The sequence below is a fragment of the Cibotium barometz genome, chromosome 16, assembly GCF_041138505.1.
Source record: "Cibotium barometz isolate CiBa-2024 chromosome 16, ASM4113850v1, whole genome shotgun sequence".
In the NCBI taxonomy this organism is placed as follows: domain Eukaryota; kingdom Viridiplantae; phylum Streptophyta; class Polypodiopsida; order Cyatheales; family Cibotiaceae; genus Cibotium; species Cibotium barometz.
In genome coordinates this window covers 9,578,308-9,597,748 of record NC_141061.1, presented here as the reverse complement: position 1 = coordinate 9,597,748, position 19,441 = coordinate 9,578,308, and the positions used below count along the sequence as shown (strand labels likewise).

The following is a 19,441-nucleotide window of genomic DNA, read 5'->3' as shown; positions in this document are numbered from 1 at the left end:
GAGAGCTCTTCTTCTTGGGACAGCTCTTGAATAGGGTCGGGGTCCAACTCAACTATGTCACCATGTTGCACTGGAACCCTTCATAGGAATTTAACTAATTCCATAGAGGTTCTGCCACCTCTCCCTCTGAACCGAATGGATCCCAGGCCTTATCCCACTGGTAAACCTTGCCATTCCTCCTCTTCTTCCTCATCATTGGGTCCTTCCTCCCGAATGGGAATCATGTCATGTAGGGCAATACCCCGAGCACTCTCATCGGGGCCTTTTTCGAAGGGCAAGGTCACTGTCTCCTCTGGGTTAGGGATATGCAAGTTGTCCCGGCCCCAATCATGAATCACTTGAGGTGCCCTCAACCAAGGCCTTCCAAAGAGTAAGCTGTAGGCCCCTTGAGCTAGTGGGACGTCTAACACCACAAAAGTCATTTCACATACTAATCCTTCAAAACTGATCAGAAATTGCCTGACTAGTCCCACGGGTATCACTTCTCTCTGGTCTGCCACTCGGATGGCGAAGGGAGCTAGCTCAATAATTCAGAGACCCAAGACTTTCCTAGTAGCTTCGGGCATGATGTTAACACCAGAACCAGCATCCACAATGGCTCCTGTAATTTGAGTTCCTCCCACGGAGACTGTCACCCTTGGGCTTCGGTGAGATCGGCCACTCATGGGACAGTGAGGCATACCCTCGCTTGCTGCCTCCTGGGCCGTCACCCACTACTACTAGATGTGGCTTCACCCCTAGGATCCATCCAATGCTGAACAAAGCCTAGCAGTTGCTCTCCTATTTCGTGGCTCAAACCACATAACTGAGGAAGGGTAATTTCCATCTTTACTCCTGCCAACTTTTCGTCCCAATTTAAACTACTAACCTTGGGTTAGGTAGACTCCTCATCCGCCTTTGAAGGTGTGGTGGTTGGGGGAATGACCAAGGTAGGTGCCACTTCCTTCTCGATGGGTGGTGTTTGAATGAATTCCTCCAGGGCCTCCGTATAAGCTTGGTCCACATTGGATGGGTAGATTGCACCATCAAGGAGAGGAGTTGGTGTCTTTGGGGCTCCTTGGGACCAAGTGACGGCTGCCACTATTGGAGTGCTAGCAGTGGGAGGTGGTACCACTGCCACTATTGGAGTGTCATCCTTGGGAGATGGCACCACAGCTTCCACCATGTTAACCAATGGGGTTCTAGGACAATCCCGGGTGTAGTGGTCTCAACTCTCCGGGTAATTGAGGCATGGGGGCGAGCCCTCTGGTACAGAGCATTGAGCTTGCATGTGGTGGTTCCCCCCACAATGGTAGCATACAAGAGGTCGGGTGGGGTTGTTGGGAGGATGGCGATTGGGGTACCTTTGGTTAGGCCAGCCCCATACGTGTTGTTAGCGATCGGAGGTACTGGAGGGGTTGCCGCATAGACCACCGGAGGTGGGTTTTGATAGACTTGAGGTGTTTGTGGGACATGCACTGGTGGGAGGTACTATTGATAGGTTGGGAGAGTGCTTGGTTGATATGGAATTTGCATAGGTAGGGGGTTGTATGTTATAGGGTTGCTCCGGGAGGGGCATTGGTGTATGCTATCGTGGCTACTTGAGCTCCCTGTTGAGATAAAGTGGTCTGGGGCGGTGGAGGGGTTTGTACAAAAGTAGCCATGGGGGGTGAAAGGGTATGTGGGGTAGCTAAGTAGGGGGGACCAGCGAGGGCAGGATTAATATAAGCTTGGGATTGGGGGGCTGATTGAGGGTTCAAGAAGGGTGTTGGGTTTGGTTAGTAGTTAGGAGCTTGGGAAGAAGTTGAAGCACTACTGGTGGGGGTCACCATGCAGTCTTCGGCAAAGGGATTAAGCGGGGAGACACCTTGCTTAAGTTGTAGCTGCATAAGGGGAAGTCCCTTGAGGTAGTAACACTCCTTGTCCTCATGGCCCGCCTTTGAGCAAAATGAGATATTTCTTGGAGGGACAATCATTTGGAAGATGGCCTTGCGAGCTACATATTGGGCACCATGGACTCGTCTTGGGATCTTTGACCTTGAGCTGCTCAATCTTCTTCCGGAGCGCTGCCACAGCCGCATCCTCTTGTTGTGACCTTTTGAAATCTTCAAGCTCCTTCTTGAGCTTGGCTAGCTCGTCCATGGAAGCGGATGTAGAAGCTAGCGTCAGGGCTAGAGGAACGATTGGAGGAGCTGAAGACATGCCGGGGATAATTGGGGGCCAAGAGGTACTACGCTCCGCCATGAGGCGAGCATTCTCCAGTTGTGTAGCTCTGTCTTGGAAGTCTTGCAAGGTACCTTGGGGTGGAAACGTTTCTCTCATCTTCATCGCCATTTGAGTAGGGAGTGCTCAAAGCACCCACTGTCGTAGCATGTAGTTTCCAGGATCTTGGGGTAGCCGAGTGACCAAAACTTTAGCTCTTGTGACAAGTTGGGCCACTGGCTCCCTTGCCTTCATGGAGAGTTGGTTGAGCTCTTGAGTGATGAGGTAGAAGTAGTTCCCTGGCCGAAAGGTAGCCAAGAACTGTAGCCTGAGGGTGGCCTAATCCAGGAAGTCATTGATGGGAAATTGATTGTACCACCGGTCGGCAATTTCTTCCAGCGTGGTTGGGAACAAGACCAAGCGTGCATCATCTTGGTTGAGACCTCTTGAGTCACACATAGTGAGGAACCGCCACACATGGTCTTCCGCATCTTCAGTGATGGTACCTTTGAAGGTTGGTAGCTTAACTTGCACGCGGTTAAGGACAGTAGCCAATGGCTTTGGCCCTCGATCTGCCATAGGGTTAGAAGAGGAAGATGCTGAGGGAAGAGTAAGGGAACGAGGAAGAACCCTACAACTAGTTCGAGGAGGAGAATGAAGGGGTGAATCACCTCCAGAAGCTCTAGTCTTAGGGGGCATGCACAACACTCCTCTCACCACGATAAAAAATCACCAAAAAGAAAAAAATTAACTTTTTTTTTGAGACTATCCTCGACCTCTAGGATAGTCCCACCGTGATCGCCAAATTTTATCTAAGCTGTGGATGACTCCGCCGATCCTTGCTAGGGAACTCGAAGACAACCGCCACAAACACTATGGTTGGGGGAGAAGGGAGCGTGGATCCTCTCAGGGAAGTATACCCGCCAAGGATGAGTCGACCTCAGTGGCTAGACATGCAAGACCTAGGGTCTACACTGTCTACCGTGCTCTCCGACCACCACCTAGCACCGCAGTACCCCTATAGGCCTCTGACTCACACCACAAGCTGGTGTGACGTAGGTGTCAGAAAGAAAAACTCTTCGGCCTGGGCTCCTGGAAATGTACCTAGAAGCACTGCTGCTCAAGTAAGCTTATCCCCGTCTCGTGTCAGTTTGGCATGTGTTGCGGGAACCATGGTTACATAGGATAAGACAGTCTCCACAAGATATCATCTATATGTGAAGCTCAATCGGGATACGAAGGGGTGGGAAGTATTGAAGACCATTACCTCATTTTTGCCAAGGTTAACAGTGAGGTCCAAAAGGCATCCAAATGTCTGTGAAGCCCCTCTGGTGAATCTGAAAGGAAGACGTTGTCATTTGCATAGAGTAGTAGGGGGATCATTATGTGTGCCAGCGTGGAACATCCCCTACCTAATTTGTCATTGAAGCTTGAGACCTCATCAATGTAGAGGCCAAAAAGAGTGGGTGATAGAGGACAGCCTTGCTTCAGCTCAATAGTGCTAGAAATCCCCTACGACAGTCCTCTTGGGGCTCTCAATCGTTCGGTGATGGACTCATAGAGGAGGGCGATGATACTTCAAACCATGTTAGATGGGACTCTCATCTCCTGTAGATGGTGTAGGAGGTGGTCTTGGGATACAATATCAAAAGCTTTGCGGAAATCCACAATGAAGCAGTAAATCCTGTGATGTTGCTGTGTGCCCTCCTTGATGATGGCACGGAGGGTGAAGATGTGGTCAAGGGTAGATAAGCTCCTCCAAAAGCCTGCATGTCTTGAGGCTTTGCATCCTTCTCTCTCTGCAAATGAATTGAGCTCTGCCTCTAGCACCGATCCATAGAGTTTGGCCAAAGTGTGGCAATCATGATTGCCTTGTAGTTATTAGAAGTGGATCTCCGGTTTTTAGGATGGGGGTGATGGTGTTAGTGGACCAAGAGGGTGGAAATCCTTCACAAAGGGCTCTATTGAGCATGTAGGCTAGTAGGGGCGCAAGGGTATCATTGACATGTGAAATGTACTCAGCAGTGAGTCCCCCGTGATCCTTGGCCCGACCATTACGTAGTCTATAGATGGCCTTGAGGACCATCCTCTTTGTGAAGAAGGTGGATGTGGTGGGGCGGGGATTTGGAGGTGGGGGGTAGAGGCGGTTGATGGGGGTCCTAATAGAGGGAGCGTGCATAGGAGTGCCATGTTAGTGTGGGGGGCCGATGTTCTCCAAGTTTCCTCTAAGCCTCTTTGTAGTTCGGCCCTAAGAAGAGTTAGTATAATTCATCCTCTTTCCAAGGTAGAACTCCCATTGCTTGCGTTGGGTGAGGCTATGAGAAATCTATTGCTCTTGGCACTTCGTGATTTGCCCAATGCATACCGCATGCTTAAGACGAGAGCGTGTGGCTCAACATTCGTCATCATACTGATAGTTTTGGGCATAGAACCACAGGGTGGCTTGGTGGTAGACGGCTACGTGTAGATGAAAGAAGTGGTGGCAGATGTGTGGAGAATGCTAGTGAGTTGTTGTGATGTGAGGGTGGGTAGGAGGACTTAAGGATCCACATCCTAGAGGTGGTGGTAAGATGTGGTCGGAGTAAACAAGGTGAAGGAGTAGAACAAAATGGACGTAGGTGTAATGTGAGATGGGTGGGTGGTGATGGCGCAGGGGGTTTGGGGGGGGTAAGGGGGACGATGGGTGGTGTGCACGTAAGAGGTAGGCATGGTCGGTTGCAAAGGGGGGGCGGTGGGATAGAGAAGTCGGGGAGAAGGTGTGCGAAAGCCAAAGATCCCATCAAGTAGTCCATAGTGCTAGTACCTCTTGAGTAAGGGAAGGAGGTGAGGTCATTGGTAGAGGGCTACCAGGACATCCCGTTATAGATAATAAGACCATGTGCACATCCTAGCTCTAGGAAATGTCTTCCATACACCGTGACCTCCTCATGGTCCTATGATGATTTTGATAACCCTATGTCAGTGATGTGCAAGTCCTCTAGTTTGATAGGGTCGTCCAGATCAAGTAGTGGGACGTAAGCGACTTTGTGTCTTGGCATTGAAGTCCGCGAGCAAGAGGACTTCCCCTAGCTATGAGAACCCCATAATATCTCCATATAATGGTAAGTACATATTGGGATCTCGGAGTTAGTTGGTGCGAACAACCCTTGTTAAGGTCTAGCTCAAGAGATGAGACTTGATGCCTATAAAGCATGTACTTGGGAGGTTCTTAACACAATAAAAATATTATTTGAGTTGTGCAACATCTCTCTATTGTGATTAATCACATCTCTCTCTCTCTCTCTCTCTCTCTCTCTCTCTCTCTCTCTCTCTCTCTCTCTCTCTCTCTCTCTCTCTCTCTCTCTTCAGCATATAGAGATGCATTAGTAGCCCTAGTACTCCATCCACACCCTCTCGTTTGTACACCACTATTGAGTCCCCTATGGTCGTGTTGCCATACTTGTACATTTTATTCTCACTCCACATTTTCCTCTTGATGACTGGAGGAACATCATTGTACTACTACTTGTTTGTCTCATAGGCCAATTTTGGCCTTTTGCAGACATTAATATATCTTTCTTTCTTTCTTTCTTTCTCTCTACTGCGCTCCCTCTCTCGCTCCTCTCTGCCTGTGGGAAGCACTGCAAAGTAATCTCGAGGAATGGCTCGAGAAACTCGAGTCCCTTGAGACAACAATGAGGACACTAATCAAGGAGAACAAGAAGACATCCGACTCCAACCTCAATGAGGTGGAGAACAAGTTACACTGGCACATCATGGCCCTCGAAGTACGGGTCACAGAACTTGACCAAGAGTTCAATGCACTCAAGGAGGAGGTGAGTGCATTGAACGTGGAACTGGTGGCCGTCAAGAACACCGAGAAGGAAGAAGGGGAGATGTGGTGAAGAAGAACATCCGTAAAGAAGTGAGGGAGGAGACTCAAAGGGAAGAACACCAAATCATTCACACCACCATTTCGAAGAGGAGAAGATGAGGCAGGTCCGCTGCCTCAACATTCGAATCACAAGTATAGCCGAGACACCTGACTCCACTCCCGAGAAAGATGGAAAGCTTCTATGCACGAAGCTCGGCTACAGCGAAGAGGACCCTCTCCCCTTCACCAAAGCATGGAGAGCCGGGAAAGACTCAACACGCAAGCGAGCCCTCATCTTACAGTTTGCAGGAGAGACGGAGAGGACCACCTTCATGAGAAAGAGGATGATTCTATGAGGATTACAGGGAGATCCCATCTATTTGGATGACGACCTTACGAGGATGCAGATAGAACACAGGAAAACAAGCATTCCAAGGCGAGTAGAGAGGAGGAGGAGGACACAGGGCCATTGGAGAGTCACCATATGTAGCCCTTTCAGATGAGATCATACACTACACCAACTTGGGGGAAGTCCTCCTTATGGGGGACTTCAATGCACGGACATAGAGCCGACAGTGTGACATTTATGATTTCGAGCACCCCGAGGTGATGCACACACTAGAGGTGGAGGACACGGGAGCTTGCAGGGTGTCAGAGGACATGGGGCCGGATAACACCAAATATGGTCATCACTTACTTGAGTTGGGAGCCCGACACCATCTCGTTATTTATAACGGATGAGATAGTGGCAGGATTCATGAGCACTGACATGCTTTCCATGGTCAAGGGGGGTTAACACAGTGGACTACATCATGGGGTCCATGGAGACCACACAGGCAGTGACATCTTTCACCATCCCTTCCTGTCCTGTTGGTGTGGATCACACGTACCTCTTGTTGTCACTGGCGAGCTCCACACCAGCACCCACACAACCCACACAGGCATCACATACCACTTTCTACTTCACCCATGACCTGGCAGACATATATAAGCATCATGTATATGACGGGCTACTTTAGATGGATCCCCTGTCACCTCTAGACACACTCACCACTTAGATGTCATCTCTACTACATACGGCCGCCACCTGCAGCTTCCCCCATCATACACACATTGCGCACATAGATAGATTTGGGAGCATGCCCCAAAATCGGTGGTATGATGATGAGTGCAAAGAGCTATATAGACACCTCCGTGCCCAGAGAGCATTGGGGACCATTACACAGAGACATGCAATTCGACAGATAAGGATCCTCACACGCCGTAAGAGGCATGCATATGAGGAGGCACAGTACTAGGATATATACCACCTACTCATGAGTAGAGATACAGCCACTGCATGGCGCAGGATGAGAGAGCCTCGCCCTCGTACCTTGATTGAGGATCCACACACATGGCTCACATATGCAAAGAGCCTCTACCATATCCCTCAGCAACCGCCCATACCATAGCCACACAGGAGCCTCGCCCTACCACCTCTACTTTCTTTACCGCCTCGATGGTAGAGAGAGCTGTCCGCCGGTTATTACAGCATGGGAGATCGGCTGACCACACTGGTATACAAAGTGAGCATATTATTTATGCAGCTGACACACTGGCACCCTTTGTTGCTCACCTCTTTAATAGGGCACTAGTGGAGGGCCTACTAGGTGAGTGGACTATGCACACCATCGTGCCTCTCCACAAAGCGGGAGACATGCTAGACCCCCGCAACTATAGGACTATCATGATTGGCCATACATTGGCCAAACTTTATGGCGCAGTGCTCGAGGCACAGTTGAGCTCATATTGAGCTCATATGCAGAGAAGGAGAGACTGCGAGCACCAGGGCAAGTTGGATTCCGACGAGCTTTCTCCACTATTGACCATATATTCACTCTGAGATGTCTGATTGATCAGGCTAGGGCGCAGGAGAGGAGATTATACTGCTACTTTGTGGATTTCCGCAAAAGCATTTGACACGGTGCCACGGGAGACTCTTCCAGCGCCTCCAATCATTGGGGATCCCATCAAAGATGGTTTGGGGCATCTATGCTTTATATGAGCAAGTCCTCGGGCGCATACGATGCCCCTGGGGGCTATCTGATATTATTGCTAGCACCATAGGTGTGAAGCAAGGATGCCCACTCTCTCCTACACTATTTGGGCTATACATCGATGAGGTGGCTGACTTCATTGTTCACGGTGGCGGGGATGGGGTAGACATCTCAGGTACCAAAGTCCACATTATGCTATATGCAGATGATATTATTTTGGTCTCTGAGTCGCGGATGGGACTACAGCATCATCTCCATGCACTCGATGACTTCTGCACACAGAGGGTACAGTGAACCTTGGGAAAACCAAGGTCATGATTTTCCACACCTCAGGGCCGGTTCGACGACGACGACAGGCCATCTTCACACTAGCAGGAGGACACGTAGAGGTGGTAGACTCATATGTGTACTTGGGGATTACATTTGCGACTCCACCAGGAAGATTTACTATGGCACAGGCAGCTAGGGATAAGACTCACACGAGGTTATGTAGCTCTGGCCATGCTAGAGAGACAATGTCACCAGGCACACTTCCAAGAGCCCCGCACGAAGGGGTGGTTGTTTGACACACTAGTCACTCCTGCTTTGATGTATGTTGCAGTAGTATGGGCACCTGGGCTCACCACCTCCACATGGTCTTAGATAGAGGCCTCAGATTCTCATGCTCTCACACGGATGATCCGTATAGCAAACCCTCCGTCGTCCCACATGACATTGTCCGAGCGGAGTTTGCTGCACCTCCTATGCTAGTAGAGGTGCTCTTCTAGACGATCTGCTTCATACAGAGGATCAGAGATATGCCATCAGATCGACTCTCACATAGACCTTTTGAGGCGCCCAGGCAGCTCGCAGAGAGTGGAGATAGGAGATCATGGTATTCACAGATGGTATTCACAGATGATACAGTGGCTCACTCAGCATGGTCTCAACATAGATCACCTGCCAGTATGATATACATGCACCACACATCCAGCTCTCTCACAGTGAGAGGAACAGAGTCCTTTGGTAAGATTTATGGCAGCAATACACTCAAGAGACTTGGATTACACCCAGTCAGTCTCTACCGCCGAAGATGCTATACTACAGAGATCAGTTTATGCGTATCTCAGCGGATGGATTCATTCAGCAACCCGGATATATGGATGTGTACATGCCTCATAGTGCCCGAGTGGCGATTGGCCAGCTCATAGTGTCATCACACCAGCTTGAGATTGAGGCAGGTAGGGCAACACGGATCCCCAGAGCAGAGAGAATATGCAGACTATGCCGAGAGGAGGTTGAGAGTGAGGAGCATTATGTATGCAGCTGCAGAGTATATAGTGACATTAGAGAGAGATACACCACCATCTTCAGTGGACATCCCTCACTCCACCAGATCATGGAATCCGCAGACCAGCGAAAATTTGGCCAGTTCTTGCTAGAGACACACCGCCACAGAGAGGCACTGCTATGGACTCATACCACAGGGAGAGGTGGGCGACAGCTCCAGCTCACTGATTTCTTCTAGAGATCTATCCCAGTGCCTACCCTGACACAAGAGGGGCTTACACTTTAGCGCACTGAGGACCTGTGAGCCAGACGGAGACCGAGAGCACCAGGCTACCAGACTCCCAGAGGGAGATTACAAAGATACGGGCTCAACATCAGCACCATATCCAGGAGTGGCTAGCTCACTTACACTCACACCCCGGAGATCATGCTCCGAGGGATTTTTGCCTCGCCATCGCCTATGTATCACATATTACACCCCCATTATGGTACTGGTTGGAGCTAGACAGATTTGCATTGCATTCTTGTATACCCTATGCATATTGAGCCTTCAGCAGTAGTGCTCCATCCATCACACCCCCCCCCACTAGCGCAATACTTTCATAGTTTATTTCATGTTTATTTTGTTCTTTTTTTTTTGGACATCCAGAGGACATTGAGAATTGTACATTGATTTGTCTCATAGGTAGAATTCGGCCTCTAGTAGACGTTAATATAGCTTTCTCTCTCTCTCTCTCTCTCTCTCTCTCTCTCTCTCTCTCTCTCTTTTACTATTGTCATGGATTGAACTTCCATTCCCTCCTTGAACCCTCATCTCTCCTACACACATCATGGAAATCTTCTACTCTCCATAGCTTGAGCTCCAGATCATGTGGATACCAGCATGGTACTAGACCACGGGTAGCTCTACCATCACCATGACAGCGTTTTTCTGAACTGTGCATTTTGATGCTGTTGCCGCTATCATCACCAACATCATGGGTGCATTTTGATGCTACTACCGCTAGCTTTGCCGTGATTCAACATGTGCACCGCCTATCTAAGCCTCTATCGGCGATTGTCCAACGGATCCTCAGCCAAGAGGAGCCAAGGGCAAGGTGTAAGGTGAAGGTCATCTTGGTTTTAGGGTGGGAAAGCTAGCTTAGGGTAGAAAGTAATGAGCATTAACCATTGTTAATGGACATGGCAAAATACTAAGCAAAAGAGAGATACAACAATTGACTATAAGCTAGATTAGCAACATGGATTAGGGATAAACCAAAAACGTATTTCTCCATTAATGTTGCCCAATTTATAGGCTCCAAATACATGCTAAAAGAGTAAAAAGGTCACAACTATGGCATCCCTCAATCTCTCCTTAATTCATTCCTTAAACTTGTCCTACGAAGCAGGTAAAGGTGGATGCCCATGATTCAAGCTTTGAACCTTAGTACCTTTGAACCTTAGCTCACTCTCTTTGATCTATGGATGATTTAATTGCATTTTCTAACACTCCCTTTCAAGTATATTATCCATCAACTATAGGTATGGGTGGATTTACAAAGCTCTTTCTAGGCTCTAGTTTCACCACCTTGGTCTAGACATGTTTGGATTTACCAAGCTCTTTCTCGCTTTGGTTTCACCAACTTAGTCTAGTGAAATATTACAAAGAGTAGAGATATAATGTGACTGGCTTTGGTTCAAGGAAGCCTTTTAGAAGGCCCATTCATTGGATATGACAAGGTTGGCCACGTCTTTGGAAACTTCTTCGTCTTCAGGATTGCTGATGATGACCTCTTCTTGATGAAGCAATCCTTCTCTTCATGATTAGCCTTGCCACACTAGTTACATTTCTTTTCAAAGTAACAATCCTTTTCATCATGATTACTTTTTCCACAATAATTGCACTTTTAACCTTTGCCTTTAGAAAGCCCTTTGTTGAAGCTTTTCATGGAGTAGAATGCTTGATCTTCACCTCTTGTTTGAGCTTATTTTCTTCTTCTTGGAGGGAGCCGGTGATCCCTTCAAAGGTTGGAGACGGTAGATTCTTGAGAGTAGTGACAAGTGTGCCATACTCCTCAGGCATGCTCTTCAAGGGTACTGCAACCGCATTCTTATCTTCCACTGGTGCTCCAATGGCCGAGAGTTGAGTCAGAAGGCTTATCTCTAGGTCAGAGATGTGATGGATATAATTGTCACTAAGTGCCAATGCAATGTTAGCTAATGCTTTATCATCCCTAGTGATCCATGCTAGCTCCGCATCCCTAGTGCTAGGCTTCTTCTCCTTCCCTTTAATTATGCTCCAAATGCTCTGCCTCATGAGATAATACTTGACCTTCATTTGCCAAGTGTGGAACCCATTCTTCCCATCAAATCTATCTAAATGCATAGAATGGATGCCATTGTGCAATAAGGGGGTCTTAACACTAGGATGTATGGCCAAGGTCAGTGTCTAACCCTTGGACAACTTGCTTAATTTCCTTCACTATAGAGATGCATGTGTGTGCTCATAAACTGAGATAAACCCATTGCTTTAGCATATGCATATTGTTTTGGTTTTAGTGATAAACTTCTTGGCTTTAGTCTTAAGCTTCTTATGAGAATCTGATTTGAAAGAAAGCGGCATTGTGTACACCAAAAAATGTTCTAATCACACTTAATCCTTCACTAGTCCACCAACCTGAATTTTATGCATAAATCACACTGATTTGGATGATCAAATTGAGCATTCAAATCAAGGGGGTTTTGAGTTACGATGCAATACAAGGCTATAGCAACTCCCCAATGTGTGATTTGAATCACCAATGGTCTAATTAACCCTCTGTGACTAGCCGTAATCACTCTGTTAACAGAGTTAACTTTATGTTAACTGTGTAGAGAATTCAATGATGGATCAAATGCCTTCAAACTTGATAGGCACCTTCTTTATAACGTCAATTGAATAGCCCATACCTCAATTGCCTCCTTTGGTGAAAATCGTCGATTTTGAGCTCTGTTGCAGATTTCGCCGCCGCCAACAGTTATGGAGATTTGAGATTGAATTTGTTGTTGTTAATGAGCATTGCTTTAATGTGGATGACTCCTAGTGTGTAGGAAGACTCCTCATGTGGTCCACTTGCATTAGAATGGTTTTAAATGCTCACCTTGAGCTGATTTGTGGAGCTAGGGAGAAGGGGGAAAAACCAGAGATTAGCTAAGAGCTTCTATTGCTAATTATTTTGATGTTTTGGCTTAATGACCATCCTAAGCTAAGCTAGATACCATGGCTCTGATACCATGTTGATTTTAGGGTAGGAAAGCTAGCTTAGGGTGGAAAGCAATGAGCATTAACCATTGTGAATGGACATGGAAAAATTCTAAGCAAAAGAGAGATACAAATGACATGGCAAGGTAGAAGGTGAAGATCAAGGGTCATCTTCAGGCTGAAAGTCATCTTAGCAAAGTGAAGGTCTCCCAAAATCAGTTCAGTCCTGGTTATTTACAGCCAGCAGTTAGTCATTCTACACTCATTCAATAAAGTAAATACACCATACGAGGTGGGGGCCTTCAGAGGGTATTTGTCAAGAACACAAAGGGCTGAAAGAATTTATCAAAGTATAATCCTCGTGTGTACGCTTCCACATGTTACATTGGTATCAGTCCTTTGCCTTATGGTGAAGAAATCCAGGAAAAAAAAGACAAAATTTTTCTTGTGTGGTTGGTAAGTATCCAGCATAGCATGAAGTTTGTGTGTTTTACAAATATTAGAGAGCTTTATTTCATTTTTGGCATATGTATATACGTTTGTAGCATTACAAGGATTGCGTTGTTGCTAAAATGGAGAGTTGTAGAGCTAAAATTGAAATCCCATGAACATGTCGTGTTTTTGCAAGAGACTCTTCGGATCCTGTGAGATGTAATATAGCCTTAAAATGATCCGAGTAGCCAAACATAAAAACAATGTGTGTGTGTGCACACACTCTCACACCTTGTTCTTCTGGCCTGATACAACATTCCTAGCCCTTCATCAATGCCATTGATGCTATACCGCTCTTTAGGAAAGGAACATGAATGAGGGGTAACCTTTGTACACATGCGGTTGATTATTCAGAAATTATATGCAGATGGTGGGGTTATTTTTTGTCCCTAGTTTGTAGAAATAATACAATATAGATGAAATCCTTGTTTAAGCACAAATATGTGGGCACCTGGCTTTGAGATGGCTAGTTGCCCTGTAGCTTGCGATAGATGTGGTATGTCCATGGACAGTGTGGCCATTCTGTCCAAGGAAGTTACGGATGAGCTGATGAACTTGGCCTATGCATAGGCCAAGTTCATCAGCTCATCCGTAACTTCCTATGCAGAAGCATGAGAAGGACCAGCAAGAAGTGATGTACCACATGGTGTGGCCAGGAGAACCTAGTTGGCCACCACAACTTGGCCTGCCACCACAACTTGGCCTGCCAAGGAGAGCTATGCTGTACTCTAATGCAAGAGCTTCTGATGAATGCTCAAGACAAGTGCTGTTTTGGGGAGATATCAATGCCCACCTGTGACCTGACACCCAACTTCCAAGGTAGCACATCGGGGCGATGTTGGGGATCCATTGAAAGGCTCGCCAAGTTGGGTGGGTGGCACGCACCCAAAATCCGCAAGACTTGTGCTAGCTGATTTTGTCTCTGGAGGCAAGGCAAAACTTCTTGATCTTTGATGCAAAGTGCTGCAAGTTCCCCTTCATAGTGGCAAGGTAAACTACCATGTCATCCTTGGAGTTGACGCAAAGCGTCTGCATAATGGCAAAAGCTGAGCTGTTGTGTCATCCAGAGACTCCAAGTCCAAGAGCTCCTCCAAGCTACAGATAAGGAAGTTCAAGGCCCTGCAAAATTATCCTGTGCCCCAGGTAGTTAAGCTACTCATAACCTCTGCAAAAAAAAATGAGGCTAGGGACAACCCTGACAAATCATGCGGGAGATGGAGAAGTGCTCTCCTCGCGCACCTTGGATCTAGACCTGGTTGTGAGATGGGAAGTAAAGAGGTGACACTCCTCTCACCCAGGTGGCTGGAAATCCCATGCGGACCTCAGTGTCCTCAAGGAGCCCAATGTATCTGGTCAGAGGTCTTTTTGAAGTCCAGCAAGAGAACTGGCAGATCTTGTTGGTTGTTCCACGTTGCTGCTATCACCTTTGAAATTGTGAAGATATTATCCAGGATGCCGTGAAGAAATTTATTGTAACCTTGTCTGCTGCCTGGTCCAAAGAGCAGCTCTTACATGATGGGGGCACTCAATCCATTGGTTCTCAAGTGTCTCCAGGTGGCCTCTATCTCAGCACGATCCAGGTGCTCGTTGGTGTTGGTTCCTGTGGGTGTTGTAATGAGGCTAAGGTGCAACAGAGGCTCTGGTCCTACAACTCGAAGGCCAAGAGCGTGTCTTGGGCTGCTTACTGGGGAAACAAGCCGATATATTTAAGGGCCATGTCAATCTCCGAGGCAGCGGAGGCGCGCGGGGCGGGGCGGGGCGGGGAGGCGGGGGCGTGTGGGGGGAAGAAAATCTCCCAGATCTTCTGCACACACTAGCATACCTTGGGGTCCTGGATGAGGCAGTCTGGGAGTTTGTCTGTTTGCTGTTGAACATGTTGCCATGGGTTCTTGAGGTGAAGGAGCATGGGGGTGTGCTCGAAAAAGGTAGCGCATGCCAAGATGTCAACTGAGTTTCCCCTGTTGCAAGCTTACTTGTCAAGCTAGTAGCGATCCAGCGTAGCTAGGTTGAGATCTGTGCTCGGACAGTCTGATTTTGTGTTTTTTTTTTTTTGGGGGGGGCCTCGTCGCTATATCACACGGTGCTTTTAATAAGCGCCTCAGGTGGGATCGATGGCTGAGACGTGCGCGCGATTCTCGGCCATCCGATCCCATGCGAGCTAAAACTAAATTAGGACGTGCAATCGACGGCTGAGACGAGCGATTGATTACTGGCCGTCGATCCAAATTTTTTGAAAACTAAACTAGGATCATTGCAGCGCGAACTGGGATAAAAATTTCGGCCGTCGGATCAAGCGAAACCAGCAGCGCGATTCGTGGCCGTCGGTTGAACACCTATAAAACCTAGCGACTGAGGGAGACGGATGCAATCGAGACGGAGGAGTCTGAATGACAAAGCGTAACAAGCACTCGGCCGAAATTGAGGTATGTGAAAAAACATATGTTTTGTTCGTCGATGGTCATTAGGCACAATGCGTTGGTTTACATAACTAGAGATAATTAACATTTCAAAGATTTCAAAGGCATATGCAAACGGTGATGATTTATGAGACTAATGCATAAACGTTGAGTTTATTGACAATGCAACAACTCCTCAGCCACACATATGCCAAGTTGCCAACAATGATGATTTTATGGATTGACTTTCAATAGTGTGTCCTTTGTATAGCATGATATATGGCATTTTTTGTATTGCAGTTTTTTTTGAATCTTAATCATTTTTCAAGATTTTCTTCTTAAGAAATCTATTGGTTGCATGTAGCGTACAATTAATCAGGTTTGAGCGCCTTTCATTGTCATTCAAAGAATGCCCGCTTCCACCTTGTCATATGTTCCTTACACCACCCCTTTTGATCCCTTTCACTCAAAGAAGCTTGCTTAACATTCAAGGTAATTTGCTCTCTCTCTCTCTCTCTCTCTCTCTCTCTCTCTCTCTCTCTCTCTCTCCCTTGTCTCTAAATCACTCAGTCTATTTGATATGTGGTAGGAAAATCAAAAAACAAGGTCTACGCAGTAAAATAAGAAAAGTAAGGAAAGTAGGACTGTGTAGTAAACTAGGACTGTGAGCAAACTACGACAGTCTAAGGGATAGATGAATAGCATTGTATTAAGAAAATTTTTTCGCGTTTTCAAACATGATAACTTTCTAAATATGTCCATGTGTGTGAAGGATGAGCTTGTGGATTGAAGATCGTGGGATTGAAGATGGCCCAAGTGAGCAAACTACGATCGAAGAATACTTGGTGCCTGATACAAGTAGCTAAGAATCTAGTTGGAGTCAAGAAGAGGATGGTTTCTTTGCACAAAGGGTTGAAAGCAAAGAAATTGAAGAAAGTGCCAAAGAGTCACTTAATCCACTGCTTTATCTATCGCCTATATATTTCTCCTTTGATAGGAGAAGTTATGATGTGATGGTCATGGTTATTCAAGGGAATTTGTCGATGACCATTGAGAGTCTTAAGACTTTCGATTCTAGAGGAATCCTTGATCTGAAGAAATGGAGGCGAATGAAGGAAAATCTTTGCTTGGATCAGAATCAAGATGGCTCCCTTGTGCTTTGCTTAAAGTCATTTCCAAATTTAAGGATATCATGCATAGAGGAATGGGAGAATATTGTCATGACATGTCATAATATATTGGAGTGTGGAGATCATAGAGGGATAAAGGAAACCCTTGAAACCATCAAAGAAACATGGTGTGTTGACATTCGTCAACATGGAATCCCTATTTCTTATGTAAAGGACTTCATTAATTCTTGTGCTTGCAGAAACATGGTAAAAGGAGTTGATGGAGATTCTATTCCACGTTGGCTTCAAAAGAACCCAAAAAGAGAACCCACTACCATTTTGAATATTGATAGCTCTAATGTGGAGAGGCATTTGATAGAGATAATGATAGAGCACAAAGTGAGGCTTGTGAAAGTTCGCTCAACAAAAAACCAAGGGCCATCAAAGAGGGTTGTTGATTACTTGTGCCATAGAGGTGGAGAACCTACTCAAAAGGGGACACTAAGGAGATTGAGGACCTCAAAGAAGTGTCACTGTCCGTTTAAGGTACAAGTGGAGTATTTGAATACAAAAGACAAAGCAGTTATTTCATTATATGCTTCTCATAAGGGACATGTTCCTGGCACTCGAAATGATCTATATCATTTGCCAGTCCATCCTATTGTCATTGAGCGTTGTATAGAGGATTTGTTTGACATTGGTAGCTCTCGCCATGTAGCAAGGATGTCACTCTCAAAAGAGAGATTGCATATGGAGAAATCTTCAGACCTAGATCGCACGATCTTTAGGTTTTTCATGATTCCAAAAGAGGTCTCCATGTTGTCATACCAAGTACGCAATCAAGGTAGAATTCTAATACTCATTGACATTCGTGGTTTCTTTTCTATGTGAATAGATATTCTTGACATTCATGTTATTGCAGACAAAGCTACAGAAGATGATTGGGCATTGATGTACATGGAATGCTTGAAACTAAAGACACAAAACAAGGTGAGTTTGGTGGTTTTTCTTGACATCATTGGAGTTTCTTTATTTCTTACCATACATTCTTAATTACAAGTTTCGTGGATATAGGTGCTATATTGTCAGCCCTACAATCCTCAAGCGAAGGAAGACAAAGACAAACCATTCATTCTTATTATTCAAGATACGTGGATGTTACAAATGGCACTTCGATTCTCCTTGCATAACTCATGGGCTATTGATAGTACTTTCAAGACAAATAAGTTTGGCCTACCATTATATGCAGCTGTGCTACCAAACCAACTTGGAGTTGGCATTCCAGTGTGGTGTATGATGTGCACTAATGACCCAGGCTCTCATGGTGAGAGCATTGCCTTGGAGATCACTATGAAAATGGTTTTTCAAGAATGGGAGATATTCGTCCTACAGCTCTAGTCATTGACAAGTGTCCACAAGAACTACAGCCATTGCTTAAGGTGGTTGACGAAGATCCGCATTGTTGGGTTCAACAAGACCAAGAAACTCGCCAACAAGTTGCATGCCATGTCATCCTATGTTGGTTCCATGCTAAGAAAGCTTGGGTTGAGAATTTGTTACCACAAGTAAGAGCTTGCAATATTTCAAGGCTATGGAATGTGGGTATACAGTTAACTAGGACTGAATAGTAAACTAGGACTGACTGTGCATTAACTAGGACTGGATAGTAAACTAGGACTGTGCAAAAACTAGGACTATGCAGTAAACTAGGACTATGCAGTAACACAGTACTTCGTAATTGAGAGTAGCTTAGGATGTTTGATTTAACATGAGTTTTGGGTTATAATTTAACCTCAAAAAAAATGTGAAAAATGCAGGTTTCCAAAGAACTGCAAGATGAGATTTACACATCAATGTCAAATCTCATGCACTCGGTCACAGAAATGGAATTCGAATAGAAGTATCAACATTTCTTACAATGTTACAATGCCCATGACAATATCATTCGATATGTGACAAATGGTTGGTGTGGGTCTTGTGTTTGGCGAAGGCGATGGCCAAAATTTGGCCGATTGTTCTCTTATGGGAATGTTGATACTACTAACTTGGTGGAGCGCCTATGGCAATACATAAAATACACTCTCTTGGATGCACAAATCAACCGGTCCATGCTTGAACTTATACATGCTCTTGTGGGCGATTCAAAGACTGGCAGGCGCATGGGTGGAACTATGCTTGAGTTCTTCAAGCAAAAGCAAGAAATAGGTAATATCAATAGTTCTTTTCACATTTTTGCTGTATTCATTTAAAGTATCGAAAATCCTCTTCTTGACATTTGTATTTCTTGATCTAGCCGATTCTGGGCGCTTTAGTATTCGTGGATCGTCAAAGATGCACACTTCAAGGTTGTCTGCTGGGGAGAGAATACTACAACGGTTTGAAAGTGACCCCTCATCGTTGAAAGTCATCAATGACATGGCCTTGTCGTTCAAGATTCAAAGCACCTCTTCTTCAAGCCAGTGGTATCATGTGAGTATGCAATCCAATTATTGTGAGGCATAAGATTGATAATGAGGCATCACTTTCCTGAGTTATACAAGTTTCTTCCCATTATTGACAATGCACGCACCTTGGGAATGGTTTCTATGGATCATGAGATTTGTGAGACTTCTGCAAGCCCTTGTAATCAGATGGACATGATAGAGGCCAACACAAGTGAAGACATTCATCTCTGCATTGAGGAATTTAGAAGAATTTTAAGTCAAATAGAGGAAGAATTGGACACAAAGGACTCTACAGAAAAAGAATTATGCTTGACACAGCTACAAACCTCAAAGGAGTACCTTTCAAATCTTATCAAGCCAAAGGAGATTGACATGCCTACAAGAGGGAATGTTCGTCAAATTCAAGCACATGTGACGACAACTAGGCTTGGCCATGGA

The 19,441-nt window shown here is 45.9% G+C and overlaps 1 protein-coding gene across 1 annotated transcript; it reads left to right on the top strand.

Moving 5' to 3' along the window:
* Window positions 1–16,493: 16,493 nt before the first annotated feature.
* LOC147630349 (uncharacterized) lies at window positions 16,494–18,457 on the top strand. The gene is made up of 4 exons (XM_086810076.1): window positions 16,494–17,403; window positions 17,482–17,549; window positions 17,634–17,918; window positions 18,377–18,457. The coding sequence occupies exons 1-4, from the start codon at window positions 16,494–16,496 to the stop codon at window positions 18,455–18,457; spliced, it is 1,344 nt and encodes a 447-aa protein (XP_086666202.1).
* The last annotated feature ends 984 nt before the right edge of the window (window positions 18,458–19,441 follow it).

What these genes read in the sequence shown, in the direction of transcription:
- LOC147630349 (XM_086810076.1), top strand. Translation starts at nt 16,494, where the DNA reads ATGACCATTGAGAGTCTTAAGACTTTCGATTCTAGAGGAATCCTTGAT. An exon ending in AACTAAAGACACAAAACAAG is followed by an intron (nt 17,550 to 17,633) that starts GTGAGTTTGGTG and finishes TCGTGGATATAG; the next exon opens with GTGCTATATTGTCAGCCCTA. An exon ending in TGGAGATCACTATGAAAATG is followed by an intron (nt 17,919 to 18,376) that starts GTTTTTCAAGAA and finishes TGAAAAATGCAG; the next exon opens with GTTTCCAAAGAACTGCAAGA.